The following is a 23,174-nucleotide window of genomic DNA, read 5'->3' on the forward strand; positions in this document are numbered from 1 at the left end:
TTTTTATAAAGAGCTATAGATGAGTAATAAAGTTCCATAAACTGTTTTTCTTGTAGCACTCTACAAAAATTCATTTTATATTTTTCACTTTTTCATCATTTAAGTTTATTTAACCTTATTTTCTTCTCTTTACATTGGTAGTAAAAGATTACAGAGTTATTGAAGAATACTATAATATAATTAAAAAATATTACAGATATTTTCAGTTAAATACAGTAGTGTACATTACATAGGTTCTGCGATCACTTATTCATCCCTCTCTTTGGAAACTTGTTCACACTTGAAACATATTTAACAGTTTCGCTGTTTACTGCTTTGTATCTCGTCTCTCTCAATTGTTACAGATTATAGTTGTTTTGTTCACTTGTTGTACTTCACTGCTTCTGACACGCTTTCACAACACAAATGACAATTCTCCTTCCTCCTTCAGCTTTCTCTGCAGCAAACTTCTGACAGATATTCTGTCCAAGAATACCTCCCACACCTGAAACTACACACTTTTCGAGTCCTCTAATATTCATAGCCCTTTCTTAGAAGTAGGGTTTCGTGAGCTGCAGTACCAATTCTTGAAGAAAAATCTGTTGTTTGTTAGATTTTGTCTTATTCCACTATGGAAAGTTGACCAGAAACAATATGAACCATTTAACACTGCTATGTCCACAAGAGTATAGAAAATAGGTAGTGGCCACCCTCTAGGTCCTCTTAATTGAAAATTTCTTTACTACCTGATCCACTGTGCCAACACTGTATTTTGTCTAATTACAATATAATCAATCATATTACTCTTTTCTTCTTAGTGTCAAACAATGGAATATCAACAATGTAGGAAAGGACCAATTGCTACTTACCTTAAAGAGGATGGTAGGCTTGTTGGTTTGGGCAGTAAAGGGACTAAACTGCTGGGTTATCAGTCCTTTTTACTAGGACACACAGGACTCGGATGAAACCTATACCCCAAATGAATCCTATCACTTAAAATTGGAGAAAGGAACAAAAGGTGTAACACGAACTGTGTAACAACACAGAAGAAAAACAAAAGAACCAAGCCGAAAGTGAAAACATTAACTGAAACGAAAAAAGCTGTAGAAGGTGGTAAAACAATATAGCAGTGGGCTGGACTGACTGACTGTAAGGATAGAAAAGGATGATCCAGCCACTCCACAACACACAAAACTCTCCAGTCTAAAATCACAAGCCCAGAGCGAGTGTGGAAGAGTTACAATTTAGGTAGGGTGAAGGCCTGGGAGAGAAGGGTACAGGTCCACTATTAGACTGAGTGGCAAAAACTCCCTCTTGAACAAAACGTAAAAGTAGATCAGCCTCTGAGGCACTGTCACCTAATACCAAAGGTAGCACATCTGAAAGGTTAAAGGGCAGCCACCGGACAGCTAGATTGGATCATTCTAGCAAAATGTGGACTAATATGAACTGAGAGCCGCAGGGACGGAGGAGGTGACCATGCATCAGCCAAATATGGCCAATGTGGAGCCAGCAAAGGACAACAGAGTCCCTGCAAGTGGCTCGCATGGATGACCTCCACACATCTGTTGTCTCCTTGATAACACATAGGTTATTTGATGTACTTAGGGTGTGCCATTCGATATTTCAGATCCAGAAAACTTTACGGTGTCAGACTGATCAGAGATCAGTCTCTGGTTGGCTGATCTACAGAGTCGGTTTACTGGTAGCTTGTTTGGCAAGCCTGTAAGCAATTTCATTTCCTGGGATTGCGATATGTCCTGGGATCCAAATGAAGGCCACTGAATGTCCATGGTTTTCAAGGGCATAGACAGACTGCTGGACAGTCACTGCCAAAGGATGGCAAGAGAAACACTGGTTGAGAGCTTGTAGGCTGCTTAAGGAGTCACTACAGTTGAAGGACTCACCTACACAGGAGCAGATACACTCAAAAGCACAAGAAATGGCTACCAACCTTGCAGTGAAAATACTGCAGCCATTTGGAAAGGAACAGCGTTCAGTATATCAAGTGCGAGCTTAGGCAAAGCCAACGTGACCATCGACTATCTAGCCATTGGTGTAGACTATTTCTGAGCTCTGGAACTCACTGAGAATAGAGAAAAATTAGCGGCGGAGTGCCTCAGGAGAAGCAGAGTCTTTTGAGCATAGCAATAGGTCCAGACAAGCTGTGGCCGAGGCACGGACCATGGAGGTGTACATGAGTGGACCCACAGGATAGGTAGTAGAGGGAAAACTAAGTCACTGAGAAAGGACTGTACACCAACAAACTGGAATCCCGAATCTAGGCCGCCATTGCGTGAGAGAGATCACTGTTTTAAATTGCAAGCAGTTGTTATCACCTGATCCGCAATGGAGGAACTCCAGCATCCACAAGTAGGCTTTTCACCAGTTTAGTTCGGAAAATTTCTGTCGCAAGTTGAACTCCACAGTGGTGTATAGGGTCCAGCATCTGCAATGCTGAGAGAGATGCTGAACCAAATGCCAGGCTCCCATAGTCACGATGGGACTGTACAAGGGCTCTTACAGTTGCGCAACAGTGTAGCACAACCTGCACCGCAGTTGGTGTGACCCTGGTGTCAAAGAATGTTAGATGACATCGACACTTTTTCTGAAAACTGACAAAGATGGGGAAGCCAAGTTAAGCAGGCATCGAAAACCAGTCCCAAAAGGCAATAAGCCTCCACTATATTAAGCAGTTGGTCATGAGCCATGACGAAATGTCACAGTTGGTTCTTTGCATTTCCTCCTTGTATGTAGCGTGTTTCTTTTGAAATTCCCGCTTCGCACTCTGTTGTTTCCTTACCCTAGCCAGAGGGCACTGTGGCATTGCTGCGGCCAGCTGTCCGCCGTGTTTGCGAGAGGGCGTCGGTCTGGAGGAGGGACTAATTGCGGACATCTGAGAGTGTACAGGAGGCCACGCCATTTTCTTGATGTTTGGCGTGACTCGTATCACGTGTGGTGCAACATTAAGATAATGATAGCAAAAAATGGTTCAAACGGCTCTGAACACTATGAGACTCAACATCTGAGGTCATAAGTCCCCTAGAACATAGAACTACTTAAACCTAACTAGCCTAAGGATGTAACACACATCCATGCCTGAGGGATTATCGAACCTGGAACAGTAGCAGTCGCACAGATCCAGACTGAAGCGCTTAGAACCGCTTGGCCACATCGGCCGGCGACTATGATAGCAGCCAATGTTACTCTCTTGGTCGCAGATGTATCAAAGGGATGGGGCTTGGTTGTCCACTGAAACTCCTATCCTACGGATGTCGCCAGACAAAGTAAGACGTTTTGACCATTATTTTGCATTATTTGCAAGTAACTGGGGATTCTGGCATCTGCAGTAATTCGGCAAAGATTCTTTGTTTCATCGGTGTGTAAATAATTGAACAAGGAGCAGTTTACGTAATGTTCATCTTATGCTCGTGTTCTGCGTCTGCTGTTTGCGAGTGTAACTCTCACCTTTGTCTGTTAATTTTGAGCGCATCATCAAATACTGAATCCAAGTAGTGACTTTCAATTAATTAGCTGGAGTCCTCCTTTTCCTCATCACAAAGGGTGTTAAATGGCAAAGCAGAATTTTAGAGCTTAACTTGCTACCTCTTTTGCGTGGCTTCAATAACTAACCTGTTAACTAATTAAGGTTTGTGGTAAATAAAGGTATTTAAGTATGTTGTTTTATATTATCTGAAATGTGTCAATGATTTATGTTGCACTAGTTGATTTTTGGGTAGGAACAGATGTGCTGGCACATCTGCCACGTAAGGGAATACTGCTAGTTTTGACTATGTTCTGACCAGGGTCCTTGCTTGACGCATGTCTTTAAATATGCCGCTAATCTGATTAGCATATGTTATATATATATCTAAAGACAAAGATGATGTGACTTACCAAACAAAAGTGCTGGCAGGTCGATAGACACACAAACATACACACAAAATTCAAGCTTACGCAACCAACGGTTGCTTCATCAGGAAAGAGGGATGGTACGTCACATCATCTTTGTTTTTATATATAGTTAACCTCCAATATGTTCCTAATAAAAAAAATTTAGTTTTTTATTGTGCCTGTCTACCTGCGATTTCCCGCTTGGTAAGTCATATATATATATATATAAAATCTAAATTTTTTTATTAGGAACTTATTGGAGATTAACTGTCACCATGCGGTGTAAGGTGTTGGGGACAGTGCACTTTCCTGATATTCATCTTGATGTTCTAGTGTAAACTTGCTAATTTTTTCTCTTTACATGGAGTGTGCTTGCCTTTATGTTATAAGTGACTGTTTCATAACCAGTTTTTTATTTTATTTTATTTTTTTTATTTTTTCAACACACCTATGTGTGTGTATATATATAATTATGGGAGAAAAAGTGTGTTCCCTGTTGAACTTTAGTTAAAGTGCAGAAAACTGAATCAGGTGTTTATTATTGTTCTAGTGCGACACTAAATTTTCTTGGTCTGTTATCAAGTGTTACAATAAATGCAAATTGCAGTGAAACGATGCACTATTTCAGTTGATCCCCTGATTTTCTATCTCCACATTTGTTAATCTAAACTCATATTAAATTGTTTAAATATTGGAGGGAGGTGTGTGTCCCAGGTCATCGAGGTAAAGTTCTAGATGTGGGTGGACAGTACGACGGCATAAGTGAATTACACGCCTTGCTGGCTGAAAACTTGAAAACTGAAAGCCATGAGTGAGTACCCATGTCTGCACCTTTTGTATGGCTCCCTGCAGCTGATGTTCAGCCACACTAACTGTAGATGAACAAACGTAAATACGGGAGTCAACAGTATACAAGAATGGTGATACTGAGGACCCCAATGCTGCTGTGAGATCATTAATGGCAATTAAAAGGAGTGGGATGGTCAGTACAGAACCATATGGGAACCCATTGTATTAGACATACTCCCTGTGTGTGTGTGTGTGTGGGTGGGGGGGGGGGGGGGCTGTGTGAAACACTAACTCCAACTTTGAAGGAGTTGAGCGACAAAAAGTTCTGTATAAATATTGGGAGCGGGCCCTTAAGTCCCCACTCTTGTAATGTAGCAAGGATGTAGTGGTGCGAAGTGATGTCATAGGCTTTCATCAGGTCAAAAAAGATGGCAATAAGGTGTTTGTGGGGAAAAGGCCATTCAGATAGCAGATTCCAAGTACACCAAGCTGTTAGTGGTGGAGCATTCTTGGCGAAAACCAGCCCGTAATGGAGCAAGAAGGCCCTGAGAATCAAGGAGCCAACACCACCGCCAGCTAACCATATGTTCAAGCAACTTGCACAGAGCATTGGTGGGACTAATAGGATGATAGCTATCCTTATCTAGAGGGTTCTTACCATGTTTTAGCACTGGAACAACGATGCTTTGATGCCACTGTGACGAGAACTCATTATTGCTCCAAATGTGGTTGAAGATGGCAAAGAGGTGGCACTGGTAATCTGAGAGATCAAAGGCCGAGTATGTGCTATGCGTCACCCTGAAACAAGTGGGGGCCAACTCTATTTAGGTCAAGTTGCGTTAGTACACCTCAAGATCTTTACCACAGTCAGTAATCTTGGTTCCACCCTACAAAGTGCTACAAGTGTTAAAATCACGCACAAGTAGAAAAGGTGGAGTAGCTGGGAAAGTAGCACAGCCAATACATGGTGCAGTACTTCACCATCTGGAGGTAGGTCCTGCATTGTTCTCAATAAAACTTTAAAGTTGTTTGAAGGGGTGCAGGTGTGCTAAATACAGTGGTAATATATATGAACTCCATCTGACCTCTTGTTACAGTCAATATGATTTTTTAATACCCCCGATGGCCACGAAGGGCGGGGATCCGCGTTACTGGAAAGCAGGTTTCCTGAAGGGCATGCAAAAAGCAGGTGCGACACAAAGCGTTGTTGTAATTCAGCCAGGTGGGGGAAAGATCTGCAGTAATTCCGCTGGAGGATGACACTTTCTGTAGTCTTGGAAGGCATGAAGTCACCAAAGGGGCAGTTTACATCTCTGATCACCTCCTGCCACCTGTTGAGGGCTTGTGGATTTTGTGTCCATTGGTTCTGAGGTTCCAAGGGGAGAGGGGACAGTAGGATCTCCACCTCATCCTCAGAATTTGAATCTGCCAGAAGCAGTAGTGTGCCGACCACTGGAATCACTCTTCCAGATAGGCTTTTTCTTTTGGTCCTCCTGCTTTTCTTTCAGTTTGTCTGGCTGGGAGGGCTTTACCGAGTTTTCTCAGGAACCGGAGATGATTTGGAAGTAGCAGCTTAGGGCTCCTTTAGCCACAGGCCTGTGTCTGGCTTCACCGCAGCAGAACTGTTGGAAGGCAATGTCCCAAAGGACCCCTTTCTTGCGAGAGGAGCCAGAGGAGGCTGTTGCTTCTCATTAAGAGGGGTGGGTGGGAACCACTGTCTCTGATGGGGAGGGGGAGGGGTGGCGTTGCTCCCAAAGCAGATGTTTGGGTAGGAATGGGAGGAGTGCCCCCAAGCAACAAGGAGGCAGATTTAGTCTGGCAGGGCTGAAGGCCCACTTTTCGAGTAACAGGTGGTGGGGTTACTGTTGCCAGAGAGGGCAACGTTCATCATAGCTACACCATAGGAGATCACGCGCACAGGATTTAGGTGGTCGTATTTCCGTTTTGCTTCTGTGTAGGTCAGTCTGTCCAGGTCTTATACTCCATCATTTTCTGCTCTTCCTGAAAAATGGCACAGTCCGGTAAACAGGAGGAATGGTGCTCTCCAAGCTCACACAAACCGGAAGGGGGGCACAAGGAACTTTGTGTGACAGACGCCCACAGTCCTGACATGTGGGGCTTGTGTTATGAGAGGACATATGCCCAAATTTCCAACATTTGAAGCACCACATAGGAGAATTAACCTAGGGTTTAAAGTCATACTGGTCTATCTTTTCAGGCAGCGAATCACCTTTGAAGGCCAAGATGAAGGCACCAATAGCAACCCTGTTGTCCTCAGGACCCCTATACACACGCCTGACAAAGTGTACAAATCATGGCTGTAGATTGGCATGCTACTTGTCATCGGACTGGAGGAGGAGATCTCTACGGAATATAATAACCTGGACCATATTTAAGTTCTTATGTGAGATGAAGAAGATCGGAACATCACCCAGTTTGCCACAGGTGAAAAATACAAGCAATTTGTCTTGGGGACACTGGTTTGTATTGAGACCAAACCGTTCCTCATTTTGAATATTCCTGCTACTTCCCAAAACCTGTCTACTAAGTGCTCAACAAAAAAAAAGGCTTTGTCATTAAAAAGGATTGCTATCAGACCTGGTGCAAACCAAGTACCGAGGAGGGTGAGTTTGTCCATTATAATGAGCCCTACATTCCTTCCGTAGTGTAGCCACGGAGGGAATAATTTAGGGTTATGTCTCTCAGCATTAAAGTGCTCCTTACCTCACTTGGAGCCTCTTGAGGCAATGTGATCCCTGTGTAGTGAAGGGGGCTACAACCAAGAAGGCACATGATGACCCCTCCAAGACCGGACTGGCTACTGTAATGGATATCAGGTGCGAAAGGTTCCATCACGATCATGGGTGCAGAAGAAGACAGCGGACAATGGAGGTGGATGGTACATCCTGCGAGGTGTCCTCACCCAAATACCTGGATTAGGGTGAAGTTGCAGAAAATCTTAATGCACAAAGAGTTTATAATGCACCACATAAGGTGTCCTTTCTCAAACTGCCTAGATGTCAGAAAAATTTGAAAGATATGGAGGTCAAATCATAAAAGGGGACCATAACTTATTAGAATGGAAAGTGGAAGAATCCTTTAGTCACCTCTCACAAACGGTAGGAATACCTAGGGCCTTTTCTAACACCCAAACCCGCAGGGGAGAGGGGCACGAACACACGCTAAGTTCCAGACAGGCACAATTAAAAGACACTTACATAAAGCATGTGGCCACAGCCTTCATTAGCCAAAGGGAAACACACCATGCACACACAAAGCAAGCACACCTCATGCACACACGACCGCCAACATCAGCGTGGGCCAGAATCCATTCTGGCCTGAAATGCTGGGTTGGTAGTCGTGTGTGTGAGGTATGCTTGTTTGTGTGTATGAATGGTTTGTGTTTCTCTTTTGCTGATGAAGGCTATGGCAAAAAACTTTATGTAAGTTTTTTTTTTAATTGTGCCTCTCTGCAACTTAATGTTTCTAATCTTTTCTTACATTGTTGATATTCTTCTTAGTGTTAGTAGGTGAATAAATTGCAGCATCATGTTGAATAGAAAGCAATGAAAGTTTTTTTTGGGCAAGGTGTGGGGATACAAGAAACAATTGTGACTAGGGTATTTCCAGTGCTAGAACCACTGAAAAAAAAATTACTTTAAAATAATTCTCTACTTGAAATGTCTTTCAGGTGTTGAAGTATATGCTTGCTATTAGTTTGTAATGTTTGCACAAGACTCAGCTTCTGATTTTTCCTCAACAATTCTTCCACCAAATCAACCGAAGGGTAATATATGCCTGTGGTGACATTGTGCCCTGAATTATGTATGGGAACAACCAGGTATTTCGCTACAGCTGCAGCTGAATTTGATTGTTATGGACTATCATTTTTCTTCCCTGCATATGGCACCATGCTGAGAGCATATCTGGTTTTAGAGTGTGTGAACATTCATGTAAATTAAAAGCTTTCCAGGTTTTTCCTTCAGAAAGACTTTGAAGGGACATCTGGCACATAACAATGCCAAGATTTATCAATAACAGTGTACATCCCAGCAAAATATCTTGGCAGTAACTAATTCATTTTATCAAACACTTGTTGCACTGTAGCAAACTTATCATGCTCCCTGCACTCATTTCACATCTCTCTGTCGTCATCAAATCTTACTATTTTAGTAAGCTGACGAAATGAAGTTCTACTCATAGTATACACGAACCTTCATGAAGTTCTGCTTCAATGCTTTTTCACAAGTAAGCTTTATTATGGTGTTAACAACTTCTGGAGAAAAATTCTTTACAAATTATTCTCTTATTGTTCCTACTTTATCTTCATTTCTCATGCCTTCTCACTGGTTCTTTGTGTTTTACGTTACTCAACTTGTAATATGAGGATGTTTGGATGTAAAATCATTCCCTGTGGTTGTAAAATACTTCTCACTGACCCAGCCAGCTGTGTCATCATCCACTGCAGGTAACTAGAGCTAGTCTGCCGAGTGTTTGTACACGATCACCATCACATCCTCACACGCAACACACTCCTCTTCAATTGCACTCACCACTTCCACCAAATTCTGTACATTCTTCTAAACTGTCTAACATTGCTCTTTCAATAAGAGAGCTGGGGGTACATTTTCAGTCTCAGTTGTCTCTTAACATTGGACAAAACAGCACTGTATAAGATGGAACAAGAGAGAATCTGAAGTGAAAGAGAAATGAATCATTGTTAAGACCACTGTTGCTACCCACACACAGAAATTCAGTGCCCATTGCTGAAATGTTACAATTTATGGAAAAAGGTATTTGTTGTCAAGTCACATCTACTACCAAGGACTTTATGACAACTTCATTAGACTAAAACTGATGGCTCAAGTTTTGCTGAATAAATTTATGTATTCATAAAATCTGGTTGAGGAAATAATAAAAAAACAGAAAATAATTTTATATTATAAAACACCAACTTAAATTACAATATTTACAAAAGGTGGGCACAAGCACCCCCCACCCCCTTACTGTAAGGATCAATAAAATCACCCAACATAAAACAACCATCACATGAAGATGATGTCCCCAGGATGCAACACATGATAGTTACGTAGAGCACATGTACACATTCACTGCTGCCACCCCCCCCCCCCCCCCCAATGCGCGCACGCACACACACACACACACACACACACACACACACACACACACACACACAACTATGCTTTATCACGTTACTGGTAAGATTGTTTTTGAGACAGACAAACTATTATTACTTACCTTAAGATCTCTGTGAGTTATTCCCTTTGAATGCAAATACTGAACAGCTACAACTATCTGATAAAATATCAACTTTGCCTCTGGTTCACCAAGCTGTTCTTTTTTGGTGATCCTGTCAAAAAGCTCCCCTCCCTCCATCAGTTCCAGAAACATGTACACTTTATTTGATGTATCCACAATGTCATGGATGGTTATAATGCATGGCTGAAACAAGGATTATCTGTCACAAATCCCATTCATATTCCAAATTAAAATCAAGAGAAATGGTCATAAAAAAAGTTTCACTATCTGTGTTACTTTGCTATTTCATCCCCAATTCCACATAGTAATTTAATAAAGCAATTACATGGAAACTCATTTAAGATTTTTAAAAAGACCATCGAATTTTTTTTTTACCAAAACCAGACTTTTACACAGATTGCAAAATGGCAAAAGACTGACTGTCATTCATAAGCATTGTAATTGTAAATTCCTTTGACTTTTACCAAGCAGTATACTGTGGCATTCATGCCAGTATTACTCCAATTTCTTCAATGTGGAATTGTCCACAGATCTCGATAATTTAACAAAATTGGAAAACCTCCATTGGCGCCAAAAAGGAGAATGGTATCTCGCTGCACAAAGCAAGAATGAATGGGGGACACTGGCGAAGCCACACCCCCTCTCCCAGCCTCACAATAACCCCCCCCCCCCCCTCCCAAGCAAACACCTTCATCCCATTAGGAGACGCATTACTTTGTCTTACATTGAACAGTCATTCTGAACTTTGTACTCTAACAGAAGTTTTTACTCAATGTGTGCATCAAGTGATCCTTTAATTTCAAAGACAGTTGTAAATATTTGGCACATACCTGTGGCAACTGATTGGATCAAGTTAAGTAAATCTTTTTACCATTCTTGTAATAAAGAGAAAATATCTCATATGCCATAGCTCAACGACACGATTGGCCACAGAAACCAAAACTCCCACAGCTATACTGGACAACAGTTGTTCTGTCATGTCTTAACACTCAAAGTACGTCAAACTTGCAGGACATAATGACCTTTCAATCAGCTAATACAAAATGTAATAAATTGATTATTGGGAATTATAATATGTATTTTTTTTATTTAAAAAATCACGATTAATAATGGATGAGATTTGTAATCGGGACAAGAACTCTTCAGAAAATCTGGACACTATTGCCTATTAGCTAATAACTTGCTCTTCTGTGTGACATAAAATTAAATATAGGGAACCCAAAACTAGTGAAGACAAGAGACTGACAAGACAGTGCACATTTCTTCAATCCTTACATCCTAGCAATTTTTCTCTCTGATCTTGCTACAGCTTTACATGGCGTGCTTTCTTTTCTGCGAAAGAACTATTACCTCATCAAAGTTCGTCTCCACATGAAAAATCAAAATGTTGTCGTCTAATGCTGAAAAAGCTGTTAATACAAATAGTACCCAAGACTGGTGTGGTTACTTGATCTGATTACATCTATTTTCTCACTGTCTGCTAAAAAAATGAAATAAGTCTGCCTAATATTGCAGCAATTGTTACACACACCAAATAAACGAGACTGTTTTGGCAATAATGGTTACTTTTATAACATGACAGAATAATTCATGAAGTACCAATATCAAATGCCTATTACTCCAACTACATGGAAAAAGTTTTATGTTAGGTAATAGTTTCACATTTCATTCATGCTCTCTAGCTTCTGAAGCATGACGTCGAAAAGTAGTAGTATTAAATTTTAATATAAATTTGGAATCGTCATATTCTTCCATAATTTGTGAGTCTCAATTTCTTCTCCTCCCTAATTCTTACAAACAATATTGTGGTCACTAATTTTGTAACAATTTCTGCCAGAGTCAATACTTATTCTCTGGTTAACTTCACAAACCCTGCCACAATCACCGGTTTAATTATCCTGAATTTATTCTCCGGTTAGGCATCATTAAGTGTTCGTATAATGTGTTTTCCATGCTACTACCAGAACAGAATTTTAGCGGCTGCTAGCCGGCGACAGTATAACTGGCCCTTAGTAGTGTAGCAGTCTGGCCAAAAATTTTCTCTAAAAATTTCATTTTCTTGGATACACACAGAAGATAATACATAATCTTTGTAACCTGTGATTCCTGTTAGTTGTTTATTTCCACCCTGGTAGGCTAAATCTGTGGATTTCAGTAGTAATTACAACAACTCTGGTCATTGCAAACCCAGTCAACCACACAATCAGCTATCATCATTCACCCGTTGGACTTTATAAGGCACAGCTCGTATAGCCCTGTCCCCTTTTATCTGCAGGGAAGTTTATTTCTAGATGTGATGGGGATTCGCCTGGCAGACACACCACGTACATTATGCACGCATTCAAAAATCAACTTACGATTCATTCAGAATTCAACTTAGAATTTGTTCAAAAATCAACAGGGATGCGTTTCAAAATCATATGAATAACTGATAGACCAATGTGCGCTGGATGCTAGGCGCTTTGTGAAACAAGGTCTTTTTCCACAATTTGGTCCCCCCACCCCACTAAAATTGCCACCCGGGCAGATACCCCAGTTTGTCCCACCCCTAGTTCTGTATACATGAATCAGGCTGCTTAAGCACACCAGTGAAATTTGCATCTGGCAGCCTGCTGCTACTGCTTATACAGCTAACTGCCACACTTCTGTAGCCAGAAGCGGGAGAAGGTATTACTCATACGCAAGTCAACTGTGCATGTGTGTGAGCTCACTCGCAACCGCTGAAACAAATCTAATGTAAAGAATTGTGGTGTCATGCTCATTGGAGGCAATCTGTTGTTATGAAGCATTGCACAGTCTTCTTAAAGCCTTTGACACATTTTGCTGTTGGCAGACACATGTATGAGCACTGTATTTTGTTGTTGTATATGGAGCATTTCCTTTGCAACTGTTTTGTTGCTGCAGTATTATTCTGCCAGTAGCAAGATACTGCAATATCATTTGTTAGAGTTTTGGTTCTTACCAGTCAAAGTAACAAAAATTTAACTGGAAAGTAAAACAATGAAAAATTCATTGTAAAAAAAAATTCCCAGGTTTTCCCCAGTTTTCTCCCGGGTGAAAAAATTCCCGCATTTTCCCTGGATCTCCCAGTTGTCCTGGGTCATATACACCCCGGTTTTCACATATTACTTTTGGCTAGCTGACCACTGATATACATCAGTTAAAATCTATGGCATAATTTCTGGAACAGTCCTATAACCCAGGGAGTGAACATGAGAGAGAAAAAAAATCCCTGGATATTTTCTGGATTTCCTGGTTAAAATACAGTTCACAATGCACTTTGGAAATATCTGTGATTCATTGCAACATGTACTCAGCACTTGTTTTTTATTATGAAAGTATAAGTACAAATTCCACCAAGCACAGCATGCTTCTGAAGCACAAAAATCTACTTTCACTGTGCGATGCACTTTTGACAGCTAACCACTGCTCATGTCATGTGGTCTCACCAGCCAATAACAACATCACTGTTAAGTAGTGCGATCATACAAATAGGAAAAGTTAATGGCTAAAATTGACATACATGCAGCACAAACAATGCAGGAAAAAAAAGAGAGATTGCTACTTATCACAATGATAACACGCTAAGTTACAGACAAGCACAATTAAGAGATACTTACACAAACTTTCAGGCACAGCCTTCGTTGATGAAAGAGAATTTTTTATTTCTTTTAATTGTACCTGTCTGCACCTTTGCTTGTTATTTTCACAGTATGAAGCATTCTAATTTACTTACAGTGTTTATATGTATACAGTATAGCCACAAGAAAGACAGGTCATCATAAATATTTTGCTGCTTTCTGCTAAGTGTGTGGTTAAGCAGGATCCTAAGAACACAGCTTAAACTGTAGGAGCTGAATTTATGTGACAAGCATGATTACAAATTTCACTGCTGTGCACTGAACATTTTGTGGGTTGCTTGAATGAGTACCTGTTCCACTGAGCACTTTGGGTTTTCCATAAAAAAGCCAATTACATGTAAAACTACTCAAAAACTCGCTTCGTGCTTTTTTAAAAATAAGGATAATTATACCTTTTTCTGTGGTTATTGGTGTAATTTGTGATCTACAAAAGATCTAAAATAATTACAAAAATCTAAAACTGAAGCTTTGTATTTTTAGCATGCATCTCATTGCACTTTCTCACACACTACATTATCCATCTTGTGTAAAAGGAAATTTATTTTGAAAGTAACGCTTCTTTTACCATCATTCATAATATTTTCCCGTGACCTGTTTAAAACGTAAACAGTTGCGACAATACGCTCACTGAAAGGAGTTTGTTGTGCGAAGTATTGCATAGTCTTCGTCTTAAGGTCTATGACACATTTTGCTGTTAGCAGATGCTTGTACATGTTTTGTGTATTGTTGTCGTAAATGGGGCATTTTCTTTGCAACAAAAGTTTTATTTTGGTGTTATTCTCTAAATTATGTTTTACTGCTACAGTATTATTCCGAAGCATTTAGCTGAAAATTAAAACAACAAAAACTTCCCGGAATCCTAAAAATTTATCAGGTTTTAACCACATGATTCCCATTTTTCCAGAATTTCCCGAGGCATGTACACCCTGTATAACCTCATACAATGCTACACCAATCTAATCATCAGTTAAAACAAGGAGTCCACAGGTAATTAATTATAGGGCTGTCCTCTTGCTTTTGGTGAAACAGTCAGGGGACTGTTTTCAACACAAACTGGTTCAGTAACACTTCATTCTATGTCTGTGTTCAGACTTGACTGCACTAGGCATAACTTATTTTCTATCAGTTCCAGCCACTCTTCCTCCTGAGAAAACAGCAGGTATCACAGTAATCATACAAGCTCCACTTGTGACCAGCAACAACATTTGACACTGACTCTGGGCAACACGCCCACCGGCATTCCAACACTACTGCAGATATGTGGCGCTGCCACTAGCACCTGGCAGACAGGATACACCCTGGTGAGTATGTAGATGGAGTTTGCAGTGAATTCATTTAATTTCTATTTCTTCCCCACAAATGCTGAATGCTGGCAAGTAAATTGAGAGAGAGAGAGAGAGAGAGAGAGAGAGAGAGAGAGAGAGAGAGAGAGAGAGAGAGAGAGAGAGAGAGAGAGAGAGAAGAGGGAGGGGGGGGGGGGGTCGGTCCCTTTTGCCAGATGCCAAATTTATGGGGGCAAATGCAATTCACTCTGAATACAGCAATGAGTCAATGTCAAAATCTGGCATAGCAATAACCACCTTGACTGACATTCTGTCCCCATCAAACAGGCAAGCAACCAAACATACGAAGGCTCGTGCAACTATAATACTCACTAATTCACGATTAAAGACAGAGCACCAGTCCTGCAAGCTACTACATTTTGTCAGCTCAGCTGATGAGAGGGCACTTTGCTCTGTAGTACTAGTCACTCTCATTGATACAGTGCCAAATGGGAATTCTGCTTTCTTCTCCCAAGGAAATGCGGCCAGTGCTACAACAGTCCAGCTACAAATCTCACATGCTATAATAGCGCACCTATATTTTTCTGAAGGTGGCCTGTCCTACATATAAATAATAATTTGCATTCTTTCAACATTCTGCGCACACAGAAAAAACGTATGCATTACTAGGAGCTGTCGTCGGGCACCTATACCAACTTTGACCGTCGAAAGATTAATCACTGAATCTGTTCAGCTAACTGAAGACTGGGCATCCCCAAATGTCAATCAATTGCTTAAACCGTTTATTTGTACTCCAACCCATGTCGAATTCATGAAAGTTACCACATATAAATGCTTCAATTTCAACTACATTACAAATGGTAAAATACATCAGTAAGGGCACAAAAACCCCTGCTTGCAACAATCTCTTGATTTGCCACATATGTGCCTCATCTCCCCACTCTGCCACAGTTTTGGTTTCCCTCAACATCCCTAAGTGAAGCATTTACTGGCATCGATACTGTCAAAGCAAGCAATTTTTTTTCTTTCTAATTAGAACAGTTATGAGTATTATATCACCGCCACATATAGTTTAATGCTGCACCATTATAGGACTGAAACCTAAGATATACATTGAGGTGACAAAAGCCGTGGGATAGCAATATGCATATATATACACAGAGGACGGTAGTACCACATACACAATGTATTAAAGGGCAATGCATTTGCAGAGTTGTCATTTGTGAAAAGGCTTCTGAAGTGATTATGGCTGCACACTGGCAATTAACAGACAGCAACTGGAGCTAGCCACATGGGTATTCCATTTTGGACATCATTACAGAATTGAATATTCCAAGATCCACAGTGTATAGCATGTGCTCAGTATACCAAATTTCAGGCACTATTTTTCATCACGAACAACACAGTAGCTGACGGCCTTTACTAAATGACTGAAAGTGGCGGAGTTGTGAGTAGTAACACACAAGCAAAGCAACACTGCATGAAATAACCACAGAAATCAATGTGGGATGTCCAATGAATGTATCCATAAGCACAGTGTGGCAAAATTTGGCATTAATGGACTATAGCAGCAAGTGACTGACACTAGTGCCATTGCTAACATCACATCATCATTTGCAGTGCTTATCCTGGGGTTGTGACCATATCAATTGGATTCTAGATGACCGAAAAACTGTGGGCTGGACAGGTGAGTCATGATTTCAATTATTATGAATTGATGTTAGGTTTCAAATGTGGCGCAGACCTCACGAAGCAAGGGATCAAGATTATCAGCAAGTCACTGTGCAAGTTGGTGGTGGCTCTATAATGGTGTGATTACAGGGAACGGACTGGGTCCTCTGCTCAAACTGAACTGATCACTGACTTAAGTGGTTATTTTCACCTATTTGGAAACCATTTGCTGTGATTCGTGGACTTCATGTTCCCAAATGAGTATCATATCACCAGGCCACAGTTGTTCGCAATTGGTTGGAAGATCACTCTGGACAATTTGAGCAAATGATGTAGCCACCTATATCACCTCACATTAATCCCTTCAAACATTTATGAGACCCATTTGTGGGAGACGAAATTTTGCACGCAAAATCCTGCACTGGCAACACTTTCTAAATTATGGATGACTATAGGCGCAGAATGGCTCAATACTTCTGCTGGGAATATCCAATGACGTGCTGAGTCCAAAACATGTTGAGCTGCTGCACTATGCCAGGTAAAAGGAGGTCAGACATGATATTAGGAGGTCCCACGACTTTTGTCACTTTGTGTAAATGTCTTATTATATTTCCTTCTTGGCTTTAATGACTCACCTTATACATATATAATCGGCAGCCAAATGAAACCCAGTCACAAGTGCAAAGCACTGGTAACCATTTTATTAACTCAAAAATGTAGTTATGCACAGTACACAGTCCAAAATTGTGGCCAAAACTGTTGGCACATTCATCCGACTGCGACACTAGCAGGTCGATTCCATCCTTGAAGCAGCTCGTAGACTGCTGTTGGATCCAGGCCTGGACCCAGTCACACATTTCGTCATCCACTGTGAATTGCTGTCCGTGAATAGCTTCTTTCAGAGGTCCAAACACATGCAAGTCACAAAGTGAAAGGTCAGGACTGTCGGTGGATGTTCCAGTGTTTCCCACCGAAACTGCTGCAATGTTGTCTTCAATGCATTGGCCATGTGTGGGCAGGCATTATCATGCAGGAGAATAATGCCAATGGACAACATGTCTTGGTGTTTCGCCTTGACGGCTCGCCTAACGTTCTGTAAAGTGGCTTGATAACGCTGGGCATTGATGGTGATTCCCCAATCCAGGAACTCAACGAGCAGTGGGCCATCGTAGTCAAAACACAAGGCTATCATGACCTTACCAGAACTGGTGTGATTTCTTTGGAGGTAGTGAAATCGCCTGTTTCCACTGCTTCCTCTTATGCTTGCTTTCCAGTTTAAAATGGTGACATGTTTCGCCATCTGTGACTATATGCAACAAAAAGCCATATGCCTCATGATAAAGTTGCAGATGACTCAAAGACAGCGCCATTCGAGTATAGCATTCAGAATGAGATTTTCACTCTGCAGCGGAGTGTGCACTGATATGAAACTTCCTGGCAGATTAAAACTGTGTGCCCGACCAAGACTCGAACTCGGGACCTTTGCCTTTCGCGGGCAAGATGGTAGTGTACTTGCCCGCGAAAGGCAAAGGTCCCGAGTTCGAGTCTTGGTCGGGCACACAGTTTTAATCTGTGAATATAGCATTGTTCGGCGGTCAGTTGGTGGAGAACCCACTGGGCACAAATTTTTTGAAAGTGCTGATGCATTGTGGTGTGGGCAGTGCCCACACTAATATCCAGTAACTGATGTATATCTTCCACGGTGATTCCTCAGATGTCCGAAACTGAAGCATTCACTTCCGCAACCATTTACAGTGTGATGACACGATGAGCCTGTCCAGGGTGAGCATTGTTTCCAGCGACTTGTGCCTCTCAAGGAATTGTTTGTGCCATTCCGTAACACTTTAACAGCTCAAACTGTACTCACCGTACACAGCCTTCATGCAATAGTACGTATCACAGCCTCCAACTCCCTCTGCCACCAAAAATCTAATCATTCCTCGTTGTTCCTACTTTCTTGCCTGCATGTTCGATAGTGGACGATAACTTGTGAAACCACACTGCTGCTATGCAACATCAAACAGCATGCATGCATGCATGCATGCATCATAGACACACTGACCAGGTTTCATTTGTATGAACCTCATAATATGCTTTTAATCTGAACCTCATAATATGCTTTTCATCTATCTGTCACAGCTTCATTCATTAAGTACTTACTTGCTAGTAAAATGCTAATTATTAAGGTATAGGAACAAGGCAGTCTATAATGTTTCAGTAAGTACAGTTCTTACTGAGCAACAAAATTTCTTTCCAGTACTAACCTCCTTATTTAATGAATTAAGCTAGTCATAGTGATCTTCACTTTCCAGTTCCTTAACATTGTCAAGAGTATATAATATTCTATTTCTCAACAACTGCCCTTCATATTGTTATCAAAATAAAGTTACTACAAAATAACAACCCAGAATGTATTTCATACATACGTGCTTCAAGGATGTCAGTATTTTTACTTCATTCATTACTTTTTCTGGGTCCAGTAATAAATGTCTTCCGCCTTTGGTTAATCGTTTTTTCTCCACAACCTTCATCGCAAACCTGTTACATGTTTTCTGTGGATATATAAAGTAACCAGTTAAAAAAAAGAGCTGAGAAAAAGTACAAAATTTCTATTCACTAAAGTGTAGCTCAAGGCATAGGCACCACCCACATTACACACAAATGAAATGCTTCAACCACTACTGCATTTAATGTCACATTCCTAAGCAAACTTTGATGTCACAATTTATCATTTAGTAGTTAATCTCAAGTACATGAAAATGAACTATTCTTGATATTCTGCCAGTAATGATCTAACAGCATGATTTTTAACAATATTCCTCTTCAATCACTCACTGGATCCACAGCTCTTCCACTGCATATACGTTCTTCACTCTCGTGTCTTTCCTTTCGCTCCCGAATGTTAAACAAACAAGAGATTCAGTGCCTTTTGTGTGGAACTAAATAAAATGAGACTTGTATAATGGAAACATAATACAGCCTTCTGTGTAAAAAAAAAGTATTACTTGAAAAATAACACATAAATGAAGACATGTATTTTTTTTTAATGCTGGAAATATATAGTCAATAACCAAGACAGCAGATTGTAAATAATAAAGAAAAAAGAGAAAACTTTCAGCATCATATTAACAACTTGATTAATGTATTATTATTATTACTATTATTACTATTATTATTATTATTATTATTACTATTATTATTATTATTACTATTATTACTATTATTACTATTACTATTATTACTATTACTATTATTATTATTATTATTATTATTAATGGATATTATGAAATTACCACCACAAAAATTTAATAGAAATAACAGAGTATGCTTGTTTTTACAAATTACTTTAAAATTACACAGGTAAATCAAAATGTTCAAAGAAATTCTACTTACAAGGCAGATACAGACAAAGGCACAAACATTGAACACTGAACACTTTTTTTACCTTGCTGAAGATGTGTTATGAGACCATGACAGAATAAAACTGAATGTGCAGAATATTCTTCCCAAAAGCTCCTGCCTTACGAGCATTACTGGAATTCATTTCCAAATCCACAAAACCTTATGCTTATTAAAACCATAAGTAGTTGCCAAAATGAACTTACTACAAATTTACATATGAAAACTAACTTCTGCAATCAGAAGTCGCTTCATTCAGTTAAAATACTTAAGGTTGTGAAGCGGAAAGCAATGAGATAAACCAGTGATTAAGCAGAGAAGTTTTTTTTTTAAAAAAGTAATACAGGTCAAGAGGAACAGCATCATATGCCAAGACAGATTTAAAAATTAGGTGTCATAGAGGGCAGTTGATAAGGCAGAGATAAATGGCGGTCAGACTGAAAATAGAAGCATAGGTGATATAAACATAATGGTCCTGACTACTGAAGAATAGAGCACTCTGTTGCTACATTGGATGAAGGAATCTCCAGTTCTGTGTCAATATGTGTGTGTGTGTCTATCTACTGCTGCCTCGTATGTACAACTTATTTATCATTATGCTCTCATTTTCCTTACAAGCGAAGGATTGTATTTTACCTTCTCAAACACCAGGAACACTTCCCCACATGCTCCAGCACCTAGTTTCCGAGATATCACGTACCGAGATCTTACAGCTTCAGGATAGTCCAAAGAGTCGTAAGAGCTGGCACTCATGAAGAGATAAACTGCAAATTGTACGATAAAGTTAACTGTCACTGATAGGTGCTATTAAGGTATGTATCAGAATAAGGACACTCTACAACCAAGACAAATTAAACTTATATAGATCATGGCAAACGTCCTTTAAAAGCAACATAGCAGGGCTCTACTGAACTACTGTGAACCATGTGAACAAGGTTGACTAGCATTGCTGCTACAAGTTGTCTTGCCAGTTAAGTGTCTGGCTTGGCAGAGAGTTCTTTGAACCACCTTCAGATTCCTTCTCTAGCATTCCATTTCCAACAGCACGTGGGAAAAAATCAACACTTTTTTTTCCATGAACTATTATTTCTTTTCTGCCTATGTAGTTTGACAATAATAAAATATTTGCACATGTAGAGGAGGAAGTTGGTGACTGAAATTTCATGAAAATATGTCAGCACAACAAAGGACGCCTTTGTTTTAATGACTGTCATCCCAACTCGCTTATAATACCCGTAACAAACTCCTCCTTACTTTGTGGTAATACAAAACAAGCTAGACTTCTTTGAACTTTTAAAACATCCTCTGTCAACCCTATCTAGTAAGGACCCCCATTCAGCACAAAAATGCTCTAGCAGAGAACAAACAAGAATAGTGTTGACAGCCCCTTTAGTAGATCAATTGTATCTGCTAAGTGTTCTGCCAATAAAACTGAGGTGACAAAAGCCCAGGGATACCAATATGCCCCTATACATGTGGTGATAGTATCATGTACACAATGTATAAAGGGCAGTGTATTAGTGGAGCTGTCATTTGTACTCAGATGATCCATGAGAAAAAGTTCCCAATATGATTATGGCTCCACAACGGGAATTAACGGACTTTGAACATGGAATGGTAGTTGGAGGTAGACGCATTGGATATGCAATTACAGAAATGGTTAGGGAACTCAATATTCCACGATTCACAGTGCCAACAGTGTGACGAGAATACCAAATATCAGGTATAAATCAAACAATGGAAAATTATGGATGGAATGTAACAATATTATGAGAAGGAAAGTTGCTACTCACCATATAGCAAAGATGTTGAGTGGCAGATAGGCACAACAAAAAGACTCTCAGGTATAACATTTACCAAATATTTCAGCACAGACAATGAAGTGACTGATGGCCTTCACTTAACAACCAAGAGCAGAGGAGTTTGCATAGAGTTGTCAGTGCTGACAGACAAACACTGACTGAAATGACTGCAGAAATCAATGTGGAAACATGATGAACATTCCATTATGACAGTGTGGCGAAGTTAGGCGTTAATGTGCTATGGCAGCAGACGATCGACAAGTGCCTTTGCTAAGAGCACGATATTGCCTGCAGTGCTTCTCCGGGCTTAGTACCATATCGAATAGACCCTTGACGACTAGAAAACTGTGGCCTGGTCAGATGAGTCCCAATTTTAGTTGAGAAGAGCTGATGGTAGTATGGTACAGATCCCACAAAGACATGGACCCAAGCTGTCAGTAATACATTGTGCAACCCTGTGGTGGCTACATCATGGTGTGGGGTGTGTGTACATGGAATGGACTGGGTCCTCTGGTCCCAATGAACCTATCATCAATTGGAAATCGTTCTGTCCGGCTACTTGGAAACCATTTGCAGCCATTCATGGAGTTCACATTCCCAAACAATGGAATTTTATGGATGACAATGCGCCATGTTATCTGGCCACAACCGTTTGCGACTGGTTTGAACAATCTGGATAATTTGAACAAATTGTTTGGTTAACCAGAGTGCCCAACATGGAACATAATTGAGAGGTCACGTTTGTACATGATATCCTGGATTAGCATCACTTTTGCAATTATGGACAGCTATAGAGGCAGCGCAGTTCAATATTTCTGCGCGGGACTTTCAACGATTTGTTGTGTCCATGCCATGATGAGTTGCTGCATTGCACCAGGCAAAAAAGGTCCGATATGATATTAGGCTTTGTCACCATAGTGTGTATATGTACAGAAAATGGGAAAGGATGTGTGTACCTACACCCTCCAAACACTGTCAATGACCGCCTTTTCCCCCCTCTCAAAGCCAATCTCCTCACTAAGTCACTCACTTCCATTCCTTTTCCAAATCAATCACCCTCCTCGCTCTACATCAATATCTCCATCCCCATCCCCCTACTCCTCCATGTCTATCTCCTCCTCCCCACAATCTCTCTCCATTACAATTTTTTTTCCCCCAACCCAACCCTCATATTACTAACAGAGATAACAGAGTCATCAAATTAAAGGCCTATTCCTCACTGTAGTGATAGGCAATAATTGAAACGGGTAGCAGAAAAAAATTATTGTTTACTATGATATAATAATAATAATGTTTTACTCTTAAAATCAAAGGAGAAATACCACACGAGCAGCATGAATTTTAATTGATCACATAACACAGGAGGGCACTCAGAAATTGCAACTACTGGTACGAACTGGAGGCACATCATATGTCCATACAGCAAAGTACTTACA

General features: G+C 40.4%; 1 protein-coding gene across 1 annotated transcript in view; it reads right to left on the reverse strand.

Moving 5' to 3' along the window:
- LOC126326589 (ovarian-specific serine/threonine-protein kinase Lok-like) overlaps positions 1-23,174 on the reverse strand; it is a 158,880-nt gene that overhangs the window by 68,676 nt on the left and 67,030 nt on the right. The window contains exons 3-5 of the mRNA XM_049995774.1: positions 20,573-20,700; positions 18,964-19,089; positions 9,922-10,125 (exon numbers count right to left, since the gene is read on the reverse strand). Coding sequence (XP_049851731.1) covers positions 9,922-10,125; positions 18,964-19,089; positions 20,573-20,700 — 458 coding nt within the window. The remainder of the gene's footprint in view (positions 1-9,921; positions 10,126-18,963; positions 19,090-20,572; positions 20,701-23,174) is intronic.

Source organism: Schistocerca gregaria, chromosome 1, assembly GCF_023897955.1.
Source record: "Schistocerca gregaria isolate iqSchGreg1 chromosome 1, iqSchGreg1.2, whole genome shotgun sequence".
In the NCBI taxonomy this organism is placed as follows: domain Eukaryota; kingdom Metazoa; phylum Arthropoda; class Insecta; order Orthoptera; family Acrididae; genus Schistocerca; species Schistocerca gregaria.